This window comes from Panthera tigris, chromosome A2, assembly GCF_018350195.1.
Source record: "Panthera tigris isolate Pti1 chromosome A2, P.tigris_Pti1_mat1.1, whole genome shotgun sequence".
Lineage (NCBI taxonomy): Eukaryota > Metazoa > Chordata > Mammalia > Carnivora > Felidae > Panthera > Panthera tigris.
In genome coordinates this window covers 50400470-50415969 of record NC_056661.1, presented here as the reverse complement: position 1 = coordinate 50415969, position 15500 = coordinate 50400470, and the positions used below count along the sequence as shown (strand labels likewise).

General features: G+C 44.4%; 1 protein-coding gene across 4 annotated transcripts in view; it reads left to right on the top strand.

The window, feature by feature from the left end:
• The window catches only part of SRGAP3 (SLIT-ROBO Rho GTPase activating protein 3), a 261377-nt gene that overhangs the window by 219522 nt on the left and 26355 nt on the right, over positions 1-15500 (top strand). For all 4 annotated transcript variants that reach the window (XM_015545247.2, XM_007075517.3, XM_042979459.1 and 1 more), the window contains 5 exons: positions 473-533; positions 2256-2333; positions 11707-11841; positions 14941-15046; positions 15257-15484. In XM_015545247.2, coding sequence (XP_015400733.2) covers positions 473-533; positions 2256-2333; positions 11707-11841; positions 14941-15046; positions 15257-15484 — 608 coding nt within the window. The remainder of the gene's footprint in view (positions 1-472; positions 534-2255; positions 2334-11706; positions 11842-14940; positions 15047-15256; positions 15485-15500) is intronic.

Genomic DNA, 15500 nt, shown 5'->3' with positions numbered 1-15500 from the left:
CCATAGTGTGTTCTTCTTTATTCAAGCATTAGATACTGCCATGCTAGAAGGAGGCCTTTGAATCCTGCCTTTTTATGCTCGAGCACTGGGAGGATAAGGGTTGAGTGGGGCAAAGTGGAGTGAAGGCAGAGCTCTCTTCAAGAGCAAACTCCAACCCTATCTGTCGGGTGGGTTCCCTCCCCTTCCCCGATGTGCCTGTCAACCTCCTGAGTCCTGATTTCTTCCCAGCTGAGTAAGAAGGCAGAGCATTTCTTTAAAATTATCATAGCTGTGTCTTTTCTGCACATAACTGGAGATTTTCTATTTTAACTGTTTGTGGAGACTTTAGGATTAGCAGTTCCTTGCTTATTTTCCTACTAATCCGATGGTACTAATATTCTGGCTTGAGTTTATAATCTGTGTCTGCATTGTCGTTTTTCCTCTGCCGGCTGCCATGCCCAGTACAACTCACAATTTCTTTTTTTTTCTTAAGGATTCAGGACAAGCTATACCACTTGTAGTCGAGAGCTGCATCCGGTACATCAATTTATATGGTAAGCTCGGTCTTGGGGCAGTGTTCTCAGCCCTCTCCGGAACAGGTGCTGGGCTGTTGTCAGAGGAAATGAGACGCTAATTCATCTTGGAAGGCTTCCTGTTACTTCCCTGCTTCCTAGAGAGAAAATGCTTCTTGGCACAGCTGCTGTGCTGAGTGCTCTTCTGAGCCTCATATGTCTGGGGACAGAAGGTGGTGGTGAGAACACCCAGGATCTAGGAGAACGGAGGGTCAGGGAAGGCATGGGTAGGAGGATCATGTCAGTTCCTTCCCCTCTCCTGCCCTGCGTCAGAGCTCTGTGCTCCGAGCACTGAACGTAACCAACCAATGAGTTAGCAATTTGATTGCAGTAATCTCCATAAAGGAAATACAGGGTCTGGGATTTGCCAACCGTGGTATCCCCTGTGCCTTTTTGCACTTCCATCTATTCATTCATTCACCCCTTGAAAACTGTATTTTCAGAGTGCGGAGCAGGCACTGTTCTGACAATGGGGAGGAATACAGGCATTGAATGCCTAAGACAGGGGAGGTGCAGACCTTAGGTAGCTTATGTTACCAATTAGAAGGGCAAGGAAATAAGTAGATAAATAACACAATTTCAGGTAGTGGCAATGCCTAGAAACTAATTAAAAGGGGATATAGAATGGCTGGAGGGCAGCAGGGCTGCTTTGGTGAAGGAGGTAAGGAGAAACATGTCTGAGGGGATGATTATTTGAGTACAAGAAGCCAGCCATGCAATCTCCAGTGGAGAGCCTGGCAAGTATAAAGGTCTAATGTAAGAAGGAAGACAAGTGTGACTGAATAGGAAGGAGCTAGGAGGATGGGATAAAAGACACAGGTGGTAGAAATTCGATATTGGCTAAGGAAAGACATAAACCAGCTTTTATTGAGCACATACTATGTACAGATCAAACTTGGTTTAAAGCCTGCCTTTAAGAGGTAAACACTTTCCTAAATTATAATACAAAGAGTTGTTTTATATAGAAAAACTGAATGTGAGGGAAAAGATCACAGTCACCCCATTACTTCCCATTTAAGACAAGAGAGGACCCTTTAATCCCTTCAATTCCATAGATGACTGTTCAGTCCTATTACAATCCTATGTCATTACTATTATGTCAGGTATCAGGGTCTCCTCTTTGTTATAGCCTTATAGAAACACATTAAAAAAAGAGACTGTTTTTCTTTAATGATTTAATGTTCCCCAAACTCGTTGATCCCAGGCCAGCGTGTACTCTCGACTCTAGCTTTTCTGAAAGGAAGAAGATGTCTCTGCCGGTGGGGGGTGGGAATGGTTGAGTGAGTGATACTGATCATTCCTGTTCAAAATCTCTGTGGCTGTTACACTGAAATGGTGGTTGTAAACTCAGGCCAACCTACTTGATCCCAGTGTACCTGATGAACTTGGTAGGCAAAGTGCCTGTTGGCTAAATTGGAAGTTACTCACTGGTCCTGGGTTGATATAAACCTCTTGTGGCCTTTTCCTTCAAGCCCTGATAAGAGATAACATATGAAGCAAGATGCCTCAGAGTATTTTGGCCGGCTGAAGTTCATTGCAAAGTCCCCTTTTGGGCTTCTACCAGGAGATCTTTATTGGGAATGACTCTTGAAAAAGAATGGTGGGAGAAAGAGACAAACAATGGAAGGATCATCAATGTTCCCAAGTGGTCTGATGAGCCCAAGGCATTATGGCATTTTGTGTTTATTTGTTCCTTTCTTTTAGGACTCCAGCAGCAAGGGATCTTCCGAGTGCCAGGATCTCAGGTTGAAGTCAACGACATAAAAAATTCTTTTGAAAGGGGTAGGTATCCATCTCAAGCTTGTGTCCATAGGAAGCCAGGATGGGTGTTGTATGTCTTAGAGCAGCAGTGTGCCGGGGCTGGCTTGTATCAACATTTCTTTCCAAGTTTGCACTGAGTGCCTTCACCTTGGTGGCTTGAAATTGGCCAAGGCAGGAGTATTTACACCACAGAAATTGGCAAAGATCAGATCCTTCCTTTGTCTTTTTCCCTTCAAAGAGTTAACTGTTAAACCTTTACCAGCTCATGAGTGACTTTCTCTAGTGACTGTACGGTAGTTGTTGGGAAAGAGGGTCTAGTAAAGCACTCGAAATCATGATAAGAGTCTGTGAAGGCTGCTGTGTTTTAGAAAATACAGCATATTTGGAAGAATACAGATAACACTGAGTGGCTTTTAGAATACACTAGTGCTTAGGTTTTATTAAATTAAATTAAATTACATTTATTTTTTATTTTTTAATTTACATACAAGTTAGTTAGCAGATAGTGCAATAATGATTTCAGGAGTACAATCCAGGGATTCATCCCCTACGTGTAACACCCAGTGCTCATCCCAACAAGTGTCCTCTTTAATGCCCCTTACACATTTAGCCCATTCCCCACCCACAACCCCTCCAGCAACCCTCAGTTTGTTGTCTATATTTAAGAGTCTCTTCTGTTTTGTCCCCCTCCCTGTTTTTATGTTAGTTTTGCTTCCCTTCCCTTATGTTCATCTGTTTTGTCTCTTAAATTCCTCATATGAGTGAAGTCATATGATATTTGTCTTTCTCTGACTAATTTCACTTAGCATAATACATTCTAGTTCTGTCCACGTTGTTGTAAATGGCAAGATTTCATTCTTTTTGATTACTGAGTAATACTCCCTTGTGTGTGTATGTGTGTGTATATATATATATATATGCATATATATATATACACACACATATATGTGTGTATATATATATACATATACATATATATATATATACTACAATGTGTGTATATATATATACACACACTACAATGTGTGTATATATACATATATATATATATATATACACACACACACACACACACTACAATGTGTATATATATGTGGATATATACATCCATATAATGGATCTTCTTTATCCATTCATCCATCTATGGACACTTGGGCTCCTTCCATACTTTGGCTATTGTTGATAGTGCTGCTATAAACATGGGGCTGCATGTGTCCCTTTGAAACAGCACACCTGTATCCCTTGGAAAAATACCTGGTAGTGCAGTTGCTGGGTCATAGGGTAGTCCTACTTTTAATTCTTTGAGGAACCCCCATACTGTTTTCCAGAGTGTCTGTCCCAGTTTGCATTCCCACCAACAATGCAAAAGAGATCGTCTTTCTCTGTATCCTCGCCAACATCCATTATTGCCTGAGTTGTTAATGTTAGCCATTCTGACAGGTGTGAGGTGGTATCTCAATGTGGTTTTGATTTGTATTTCCCTGGTGATGAGTGATATTGAGCATTTTTTCATGCATCTGGTCTAATGCTTAGTTTTTTATGCAGTGTTTTGGCCAAAAAAAACAAAAACAAAAACTGAGAACCCCAATCCCAAACTCATTTTCCTGTAGTATGTCACATCCCAATTTACAAAGCACTTCCTTACCCTTTCTTTTACATAATCCTCTTACAGTCGTGGGAGGTATTCTGTTTGTCCCTGTTGGCTGTGCTCTGAGCATGCCTCTCCTTGGGCTCCAGGCCTGGAATTCTCATTACTGGGCTTCCTCTGCAGGGGCTGCCTCCTGAGCAGACTCACCCCTTCACTATCCCCCTGATTCCATCCTGAGGTCTAGCTCTAGAGTGGAAGAAGCACTCTGTCAGCCCCAAGCAGACACTGCTATAATCCCCAGCACAGACCTCTGTGGCCTTTGGCCCTCTGGCTTCACCCCGGGTTTAGAGAGCAGGATCTGGCTGGATGTAGTGCTCAGTGGCCTCCTGATGTCCCCAGGAGCTTGTTTTAGGGTCTGCTCCTGGATCATGGGCACTTAGGACCAGGAAGCCCCAGAATTCCCCTGTTCTGAGCTCAGACTCATGCATTTATTCATCCTCCCAACAACCATACATTCACTGTGCCCTACACCAGGCTAGGTAATGGACTATGGCCTGGAAACACAACAGGAACAAAAGACAGTCATGACTAGTAGGGAGCCAGTTTAGCCAACAGACAATGGAGTAAGTAAGCATTGGATGGTATGGGATCACTTAGCCCAGCTCGGATGGGGTGGGGAGAAGGAGTAAAGCCAGAGAAGTCTTCCTGGAGAAGGAAAAGCACAAGTTGAGGCTTAAAGAGTGAGAGCCTGAAAAAGCAGGGAAAGGGCATTCCAGACTATTGGGAATAGCATATGCAAAGGCCAGAAAGCAAGAAGTATCTCCCATCAGCCTCCCTGATGGAAGTGTCCTTCATCATTCTCTGAGCTTCTCTTGACAACACTGGACAGCCCAATGCAATGTTTTGTTTCTTCATTTCCCCCAAATCCCCTACTGTCCTGTGTTCATTGTAAATCACCAGAGCCATGGTCTGAAATCTTTGCTGGTTTCATCCTCTTGGGTTCTTCCCATTACACAGAATGCCTTGAATCTCATGGGTGAGCTTCACTGCCCCGTGCCTTCAGCCTAGTGACTGCCACTGCCTCAATTTTCCCTGCTTCCCTCTGTTCTGTAAGTAAACTTCCTTGTAGCAGGAAGCCAGGCCCTATCCCTGCCCCAAGAGCACTGCTTTCTTTCCTTCTTGAATGTGATTTTCTAAGGCCTTCTGTCACCTGCTTGGGTGCCTTGCAGGGGTGATGTGCAATTTAAGACTTCTCTCTTCTGAACAGGCCTTGGGTCGCCTCAGGCAGAGCCCCACTGGGCAGAGATCACCTGATCCAAATGTCAGCTGCAAAAATGTTTTCTGCTTCTCTTTGCCTCAAATATGCGGTCAGCTCCTGTTGTTCTCTCCATCATTTCAAAATGAATCTCATTCCACAACAGCCTTGTCTTTGAGCTCCACCTGAGCCTATGGTGAACCCTGGCTTATTCTTAAAAAATATATATATAGTCCCCTGGAATGTCTCTTTTAGAAAAATCTGTTCCTGGCTTCTCTGGGCTGGCTAGTGCCCAGATTTCCCACTTACTCTTTTTTGTTTCTTCATATTTGCCAACAGACTGCCCTGGGTTTGGCTCCTTGCCCAGCTGACTCTCAGGGTCACCTCCCATCTCTCCTGAAAATAGGAGGTACACTTCTCTGCACCACTGGCAACCAGGTGGCCAAGCCTAGGGCGGCTCAGTATTTCTCTTTGCACCCACTGCTCCATCCCACACACTCTAACTTGTGACTGAATTTTCTCTCGAAAACCAGCACATTGTATGTTTTTCCTTTCTTCCTTTTATTTGTTAAAATGTACGTCCCTCAGTCCCTGCAGGGTGCCTGTCCTTTGCCATTTGTTTAAGATTTGGGTCCTTTTCTTTCTTGGCCCCCTTCTTTCTCTCTTGGGTGAAGTTTCTGCCTGTGTTCCTTGTATGAGGCTGTTCAAAGGAGCACAGATCTGTTTTCTTTAAGATTCTGAAAAATTGCAATATGTAGGAAATTCATTCTTGGGTCATTATTCCTAAACCCACTTTCTTTTTCTTCTGACATGAGTCAGCCAGGGTTTTAGTTGAGATGGTGATGATAATGATGGGATTTTTAAAAAATGTTTATTTATTTTTGAGAGAGAAAGAGAGAGAGGGAGAGAGACAGCACGAGCAGGGGAGGGGCAGAGAGAAAGGGAGACACAGAATCCTTAGGCTCTAGGCTCTGAGCTGTCAGCACAGAACCTGATGTGGGGCTTGCACCCATGAACCTTTAGATCATGACCTGAGCCAAAGTCAGACACTTAACCTACTGAGCCACCTGGGCATCCGTAATGATGTGATTTTTTGCTGTCAGCAAACCTTAAACTCATTGGTCAAGTTTTGAGATCTTTCTGTAACCTGGCAAAATGAAGAAGAAACATCACAAAAAGGCAGGAAAGCAGTTGTCCTGCCACAAAGAGAGCCACACTGGCCTCTTGTCTCTTGGGCCAGTTTTCCTGGGCAAACTCTGTTTTCCCCCCCCAAACCAACCCACTGTCCCCTTTGCACGTAACTATGAGAGAGTTGCCAGTGGTCTCTCCTTATTTGGAGGGTTGGTGGGAAAGGGAGTCAATGGCCCTTTCACCCTGTGCAGATCAGGATAGGGTTTGGATTAGAGACTGAAGTCATGGCATGGAGGGTCTGACATGTTTGACATCTGGCCCTTCAGAGATCTATTCTCCTGCCCCAGGGAGAGGATTGTGACCTATAGATGCTGGGAGGGGTCGTCATGTTGAGCCTCACAACGGGCTTGGGAAGACCTGTGGCCACCGAGAACTGCCCTTGTGCAAGAAACCATCTGCAAGCTTCCTGCCGTGTCCCTGGTCTGGCAGCACATTTCCTTAGAGCCTGTAAGCACATGCTGTGTGCACTCTGCCCTGGGTACAGCCCTGCCGTAAAGTCCCCGGCAATGCCCCGGTGACCCGGCTGAGAGTGTGCCGCAGGCAGGTCTGTTGGGTAATAATTCTCCCATCCCCAGGACATTAGCTAGCCAAGCATGAACACAGCTTTCTCTCAGACTTGCCCAGAATTTTAGCTGTAATTCTCCTCCCAGAGGAGGCCATCATTCCCATGAACCATCCTGTTCATCCTGAACTCTGGAATTCCAGTCATTTCTGGAACCAAAATTGACTCACCTTGTAGAAAGCCAAAGGCCTAAGCCAGGAGGAGAGAACATTTGGATGCTTCCTTTTATGGCCTTCTGGGAGGGAGTGGAAGAGCAAATTGTGTGTGTGTGTGTGTGTGTGTGTGTGTGTGTGTGTGTGTGTGTACATATGTACACGTATGTGTGTATATATAAAGTCCATGTATTGTGCATGACAAGGGTCGCTAACATGCAATATGGGGAAAAAAAATCCATGTGCTTTTGAATCATGAGACCACAGAGGTAATATGTGGTAAATAATAGGGAAACAGCTAATTTGAACTCCTGGTTCTCCAAAGGGGCCTCAAGGGCTGTTACAGGAACAGAGGGGGCTTAGGAGGGAGGTGTGGACCTCTCCTCCCAATTCAACTAAGACAGCTTTGTTTTATTTATTTTTATTTTTTTAAATGTATATATTTTTGAGAGAGAGAGCATGAGTGGAGGAGGGGCAGAGAGAGGGGGAGAGAGAGAATCCCAAGCAGGTTCAGCACTGTGAGTGCACAGCCCGACGGACATGGGGCTCAGTCCCACAAACCATGAGATCATGATCTGAGCCAGAATGAAGAATCAGATGCTTCGACTGAGCCACCCAGGCACCCCTAAGACAGCTTTGTTTTATATGTTGGGCATTCAGAGAAAGTTTTTTCTTGAAAAGAAAATGAAAAGGTTAGGGTTTTACTTTTTTTTTTTTTTTTTTAACGTTTATTCATCCTTGAGAGACAGAGTGTGAGCAGGAGAGGGACAGAGAGAGAGGGAGACACAGAATCTGAAGCAGGCTCCAGGCTGTCAGTACAGAGTCTGATGCGAGGCTTGAACCCTCGAACCGTGAGATCATGACCTGAGATGAAGTCAGACGCTTAACCGACCGAGCCACCCAGGTGCCCCTAGCATTCTCTTAAGGAAGGAGGGAGGGAGAGAGGAAGATAGGCCTGCAAGCAGACAGATAGGTTTGAAAACCAGCGGTAAAAGGAAGAACATCTCCCAGGCATTACGAGACCTGGGGGGTGCCAGTGTCTGTTTTGACTGTGTGAATGTGGGCAAATCGTTTTGCTTGTTGGGCTCTCAGCTCTCTTGTGGGAGATTAGTGGTGTTGGAACCATGCCTTCCTCACTGCCATGCAGTGCTGTTGTCAGAATTAAGAGAGATCACATGTGCAAGTGCGCTTCTCACTCGAGAAGTGCTTTGTCAGTATACACAATGATTTGTTATGTTTTCTCTCTTCCTTCCCCACAAGGAATTCTCCTCTCCTCCTGTGGGGATATCGGAGAGGTTGACCTATGGAACATCAGTGTCTCTGCCGCCATATACAGTCATTCAGGCTGGGCACTACACAAGGGTGCTCAGGCAAGGAGGGCAGGTGGGAGCTGAACTGTGGTTCGTGCTCTGTAAGCCACAAGACCTGGTTCAGGAAGACTTCGGGGGGGCCCTCTCTAATTTGCACTAAAGCATGTTGGGGCTAGCAGAGGCCCTGGCAGTGACATGCATTCTTTTCCTACGGAGGTGGAGTAAAGAGATCCAAGTATGAGTTTCCTGCTCTGCTCCTCACTGCTTGCCAGTCTTAGAACAGTCTGTGGGCTGTTCTGGGAGAAGGAGGAAAAGCCCGTTGGGCAGACATCTGTCAGCACCTTCAGAAAGGAGTTAGATTGCTCTGTGCTTCCTTTCATCTCCTCCCATGGAAACTCTGGGGGATCTAGCTGAGCAGCCCTTGATTAAACAGGAAAGTGCTGCCCTCCTGAAATATCATTTACCCCTGTCCAGGTGGCAAAAATTTGAAAGATTGACAGCATTCCATGGGCAGGACTGTGGAAAAGAAGCATTCTCCTATGTTGCCACGTGGGAGTATAGAATGATGCAGCCCCAGGTGGGGGGAAAATTTGTCTCTATCTAATGAAACTATGTATGTATGTACACTTAGACCCACAACCCCACTTCTAGGACCTGGCCAGAGACATCTGCACAAATACCAAAACACATGCACAAGGTTATTTGTTGAAGTAATATTTGTAAGAGTGAAAGATTGTCAGTCCACGGGAGATTGGTTGACCAAATTATGGTTGATCCATGAAAGAGTACTTTGCAGCCATTTAAAAAAAAGAAGAACCAGGAAGATCTCTGTGCACTGATATGGAGGGATTTCTAGTGTTTATTGTGAAGCAAAGAAACAAGTGTATGTAGCAGTATTGTATACTACTTACATTTGTGGGAAAAGTGAAGGGAAATAAAAAATTCATATGTATGCTTTTTGCTTAACAGGGCAAACCAGAAACTAACGACAATGGTCAAATGTGAGGTGTGGAGGGGAGAAGGATAAGAGTAGGGCTTGTCTGCATGCAACTTTTTACCTGTTTTTGACTTTTGGACAATTTAAATGCTTTATATTTTCAAAACTGCAAATTTTTTAAAAAAGGATTTCCAAAAAAAACACCCTAAAATTGAATATAAGTAGAATATAAGTAGAAACAAGCTGTGTATCAAATTGATTATCACACAGAGAGTAACTTTTGAACATATGCTCTGGTCATACATTTTTAACAGCTTTATTGAGTTAGATACCATAAAGCTCACCCATTTTTAAAGTGCACAATTCAGTGGTTTCTAGTATATATACAGAGATGTGTGAACATCACCATAATCCAATATCAGAAATATTTCATCATCCCCAAAAGGAACCTTCTACCCATTTGTAGTCACTCCCTTATCCCCTAAATCCTAGTCCACCACTGTAGGCAAACACTAATCTACCTTCTGTCTTCTGACCATATATCTTTAATGGGATACATTCTTAGAATTAAATCCACCCCCCCCAAAACAAAGCCCCTGAGAAGAAATCTTAAATTTAATGGTGGTGATATTACTATTAAAATTTCTAAACTGTTACATATATTATAGAATAAGGCAGATACAATATTAATGTTATTCAGAACCAAGATTTTCACTAAGAAAAATGAAATCCAAATATAAAATACATGACGGTAAAGAAAATCTTATATCTGAAATATGAATTGAACTCATAAAAGAATTAATGTGTATTCTTGCTGTATCCACTGAAAAGGTTTAGAAGCTCTTTATAGCACTCCTGTGCCAATGAGCATACCTGGAACTTATATCCTGGTTTCTAAATACCATTCCCTACAAAAAGCAAACAGATCTCCTTGGAGCAATGTTTGATTCCAGATCTGGGTCAAGGAAAGTACGAGGTGATCCATGGACATGTTTTGTGCCAGAAAGCAAGGAAGTGCTCAGTGGAGGTCATATATAAAGAACTTTTGTCCCTGGAAAAATTGGAGACAATCTGAGCATCCCAAAGACTAGTGATGATAATGGATTATGACACGTTGAATTAGAAATGATAAAAACAATCCCTTAAAGATGCTAAATAATAACAATAAGAAGAGGAAGAGTGAGGGGGGCATGGGGAAACCTTTTCTTTATGGCAGAATGCCAGCTAATAAATGTAGAAGGAATGACAGAATTAGAAAATCACCATTTTGCAACCTAGGATACTAATTGATTTAGGCAAAAATCATCAGTGGATGTTAAAAACATTGGGTGAAACATGTTGAGCACAAAAACATCACTTGTTTTTTTCAAAAATAGTTTATATTCTATACTTACTATTATGGGAAAATAAACCTTTGCAGTGCAGAGATCTGGAGGTTGTCCCCTTAATCCATTGATCACACTTAGCAACACCAGTAGCAAGACGGGCTGACATTATGTGCCTCCAGATACAATAAAGTGTCTACAACATCACCCATGTACTATTGTTGCCACAAATGTTTAACAAATCTATTCTTGAGGAGACAATCAGAGAAATCCAAAGTGGGAGGCATTCTATAAGGCAACTGGCCTGGACTCTTCAGAAGAGGCAATATTGTAAAAAATGAACTATGATAAAAAAATGTTGGGGTGTCTTTTACGTTCAAAAGACTAAGTTGGGGGCATCTGGGTGGCTTAGTTGGTTAAGTGTCTGACTCTTGATTTTGGCTCAGGTCATGATTTCGTGGTCGTGAGATCAAGCCCTGTGTCCATGCTGGGAATGGAGCCTACCTAAGATTCTCTCTCTCCTTCTCCCCCTACCCCTCCCCTCTCTAAAAAAAGAATAAATAAATAAAATAAACATAAGACTAAGGAATCATAACAACCAAATGAATTACGGGACTATTGATCAGATCTTAGCTTTTGAAAAAAGCTATGAAAGACATGGGACAATTGAGAATGTTTGAATGTATGGAAGATGGTGTTTTGGAACTATTGTTAATTTTTTCTTAGATGTAATGATGTTATGGGGTTATGTAGGAGAATATCCTTATTGGGAGAAATGTGTTCAAGTATTTAGCAGTGATGTGCTATGATGTCTACAAAATACTCTCAAATCATTGAGCAATAATAAATACAAGTAAAAACAGAAAGCAAACATGGCAAAAGATGAGTGTAAGTTAATGAGTGCGAGTGAAGGGTGATGGATGTTCAGTATTTCAGTTTTACAGTATTTCCATATATTTGAACGTTTTCAAAATCAGTTACAGGGAGAACTGTTGGGCCAGGCCATCCCTCCTGCCATCTGCACATTTCTTGTCTCTTTACCAAGCTGAATCATCATCTCCTGTTTCTTCTCAGGTGAAGACCCCCTTGTGGATGATCAAAATGAACGAGATATCAATTCAGTCGCTGGTGTTTTAAAACTGTATTTCCGAGGACTGGAAAATCCACTCTTTCCTAAGGAAAGGTTTCAAGATTTGATATCTACTATTAGTAAGTATTTCCCAGGTGGAATGGTGGAGTGATCAATTCTATGGCATATCTTTATTGAAGTTGTACGATGGGCTCATCATTATGTAGGAAGGAGGGATACTGAAAGAAGCAGTATAGTCCTTGTTCTCATAGAACTTAAAACCTAGCTGTAGAGATAACAGGATGATGTATAGTGGAAAATGGCATGGTACAACCCTGGGTATGAATGGCTCTTAGAAGAGAAGAGGCAGAGGAAGACTTGGTTTTGCTTTAGGAGGAGCCTACCCAGAGTATCCTGGGAAGAGTTTGAGGACACACAGACCAATGGGACCAGCAGGAGGGTGTCCCAGCCAGTGCATGGTACAAGAGGCTGGAAGGGTAAAATAGAGCAAGAGAGGAGAGAGCAAGGATCTGGAGCTTTTCTCATTGGGTAATGGGGAGCCATAGAGGATTTGGGAGTCAGGTCAGCAATATGACAGACAAGCAAAATGGTGAAAATAAGTTGACTGTGGGCTTCTTCCAATGTTACAAGCCATCAGAGTTCTCTTTCACAGGTATTTCTGTGGATGAAGGCAAGAGCCCAATCTAGAGGCCTGAAGTAAAGGCACCTTGACTATAAGATGGCCAAACCTAAGGCAACATTTTGGGAGTTTCTAAAAATAAAATTTTTAATATTATAATATGGAAATCTTAGTATTTTAGAATAAACTCTTTAATTGATTTACAGAAAATTGCCCCACACCCAGTGTTATTAGGGATGCTTCTCACAATGCTCTGAGAGATTTGCAGCCAGGAAAGGGCTGCTGGGGGTTGGAGGCTTCAAGCTTCTTACCTGCCTGGTATAAAAGACCCTTCCTCTGCCCTTCTACCCTCCACACTACCTACTGCTCATCTTTCCAGATCCACTTCAAGCTCCAAATCACCCTCAGAAATTCCAGGCCATGGGGGTGCCTGGGTGGCTCAGTCAGTTGAGCATCCAATCCTTGATTTCGGCTCAGTCGTGAGATTGAGCCGAGTTGGGCTCTGCACTGGGCATGGAGCCTGCTTAAGATTCTCTCACTCCTCTCTCCCTCTACCCCTCCCCTGCTTGCATGGGTATGCGTTGCCTCTCTCCCTCTCCCTCCCTCCCTCTCTCCCTCCCTCTCCCTCTCTCAAAAAAAAGAGGAAAAAAAGAAAAAGAAAAGGGAGAAATTCCAGGCCACAGAGGCCCAACCCTGTCTGAGCCCCATGTCATGTGCTCAGCTAGTGTTTCCGGAAGCCCCATTAATCTATTTCCTGAGCAGATCACCTGAGCAGACAAGGTTGTTGACCTCTGGCACAAGCTCATGACATCACATACCTGGGATCACACCTCGAATCACACCACAAAAAAAAAAAATCCCTTCTGATTTCCCTCCCAAATCCTGGGAGGATGTTTACTTCAAGGAGAAAAATTTCAGAGGTCTATCTCCCTCCTAAACAGAGAGATGGGGCCTCAGTCTCAGAAATATTTGTAGAATACACTGCCAACCTATAATTTAGTACCATTGTTTTGCTTTCATTGTATCTATATTTGTGTTACCTCCTAATTATAGCAAGCGTTCCTGGTTTCTCATTTACAGAGGGAGGTAAACTTTCCTTTATGAATAAATGTATTTAAGAAAAAAATGTAATTAAGTGGAGATGGTACTAGGGCAGTGATGACTGAAGCTGAGCCCATGGAGCAGCCTCTATAAAGGGCAATGGAATCACTGAAGGTCCAAGAACTTTTAGTTCTGCGGGAGGCTTGGGCAAGGCTTCTCACTGCCAGACTTCGAAGGTAGGCTACAGTGTGCTGGGCAGAGTTGAGAGACCACCGGTGCGTACAAAGGCCCAGGGGCACGAAGGCCCTCTGTGAGAGAAAGATGGTGGATGAGGCAGCCTGGCACAGAGTTTCTCAGTGGGGGCAGTATTGGCATTTAGGGTAGTGCGGTGCCTTGTTGTGTGTCCCATGCACTCAGGACACTTGATGCCTTGGCCCCTGGATCCGAAATGCCAATAGTGCCCTCCAGTCACTGTGACAACCCCAAAGAATGCCTCATAGATTTGTAAATGTCCAGAAGCATGCACTACCACGTCATTTGAGAAACATGGCTCTGTATCATCTTCAGATACTTGAGGAAGGGGCAGCAGCTAAGCAGTGAGGCAGGCAAAGTTGGTTGAAGCCCTACGGTGAAGGGCCTGGGATACAGAGGAGAAACAAGAGAAGTTGCATCTTTTGTAAAGTTTATTTATTTATTTTGAGAGAGAGTGCATGAGCGGGGGGGGGGGTGGGGAGAGAGAGAGAGAGAGAGAGAGAGAGAGAGAGAGAATCCCAAGCAGGCGCTGCACTGTCAGTGAAAAGCCCGATGCGGGGCTTGAACTCACGAACCGTGAGATCATGACCTGAGCCGAAACCAAGAGCCAGACGGTTAACTGACTGAGCCACCCAGGCACCCCAAGAGAGGTTGCGTTTTAAAAGGAACATGCTGACAGAATGTGGAGGTTGGAGAGAGGGGCTGTGAGAAAAACATGTTTCCTGAGAAAGAATCTGGCACAGGCTCGTGCACCAGCCCTGCAGACAAACAGAGCTCTGGGGCTCACTCTCTGCACCAGCTTTCCCTCTGCACATCCTCTCCACAAGGCAGAGTCCACAAACCTCTTCTCTTTACCAACCCCAATTTGCTGCTTCCACCCCTGGCCTGACTGATAAAAATACCAATGTCTCTGCCTAGGACTGACCTGAAAACGGGGGTCAGAGATAAGATCACAAGCATCTTTCAGGCCCCTTGGCCAATATATAGCTCTAGAGTTGGTTATTTAGTCCACCCTCATTTCTGGCCTACTCTGTGCTGTGCCTATGATGCATGCAGCTGGTGTTCATAAAGGGGTTAAAGAAACATGGTCCATGCCTGTGTCAGGACTCACAGGCGTCAGGTGACAGAAGCTCAGCTGACACTAGCTTCATTCATAAAAGGGAACGTATAGACTCACATTCTTGCTCTGAGTGGCCAGGTCAGGGTCACATATCAATCCCCTTGAACCATGTGGACTGAGCAAATGTGGGCTGCACTTGGCTCTCTGAGGATGAAAGACACCCCAAAAAGCCCCTTTATGTTACAGAACTGGAGAACCCAGCTGAGAGGGTGCACCAGATCCAGCAAATCCTCATCACCCTTCCCCGCGTGGTCATCGTGGTCATGAGATACCTCTTCGCTTTCCTCAACCAGTGAGTTGCCCGGCCAAGAGGGGGGGCCCTCTTTGCCTCAGCCCTGGCCTCCTTTGGGAGGGGGTGTCCTGAGGCTTCTACAGGTGCAGCTCTTCCTAAAACAGAACATGGAACCCTCCTGGACTTGAGTAGAGCCCTCAAAAGAAAGAACCCACAGGGGGGGAAGATTCACCTTTCTCAGGTGACTTGTGAGTACCTCCTTTCTTGTAGCCTCTCGCAGTATAGTGACGAGAACATGATGGACCCCTACAACCTGGCCATCTGCTTCGGGCCCACCCTCATGCACATCCCTGATGGGCAGGACCCTGTGTCCTGCCAGGCACACGTCAACGAAGTCATCAAAACCATCATCATTCATCATGAAGCCATCTTCCCCAGCCCCCGGGAGCTAGAGGGACCTGTGTATGAAAAATGCATGGCTGGAGGGGAAGAATATTGGTAAGATTCCATTCCT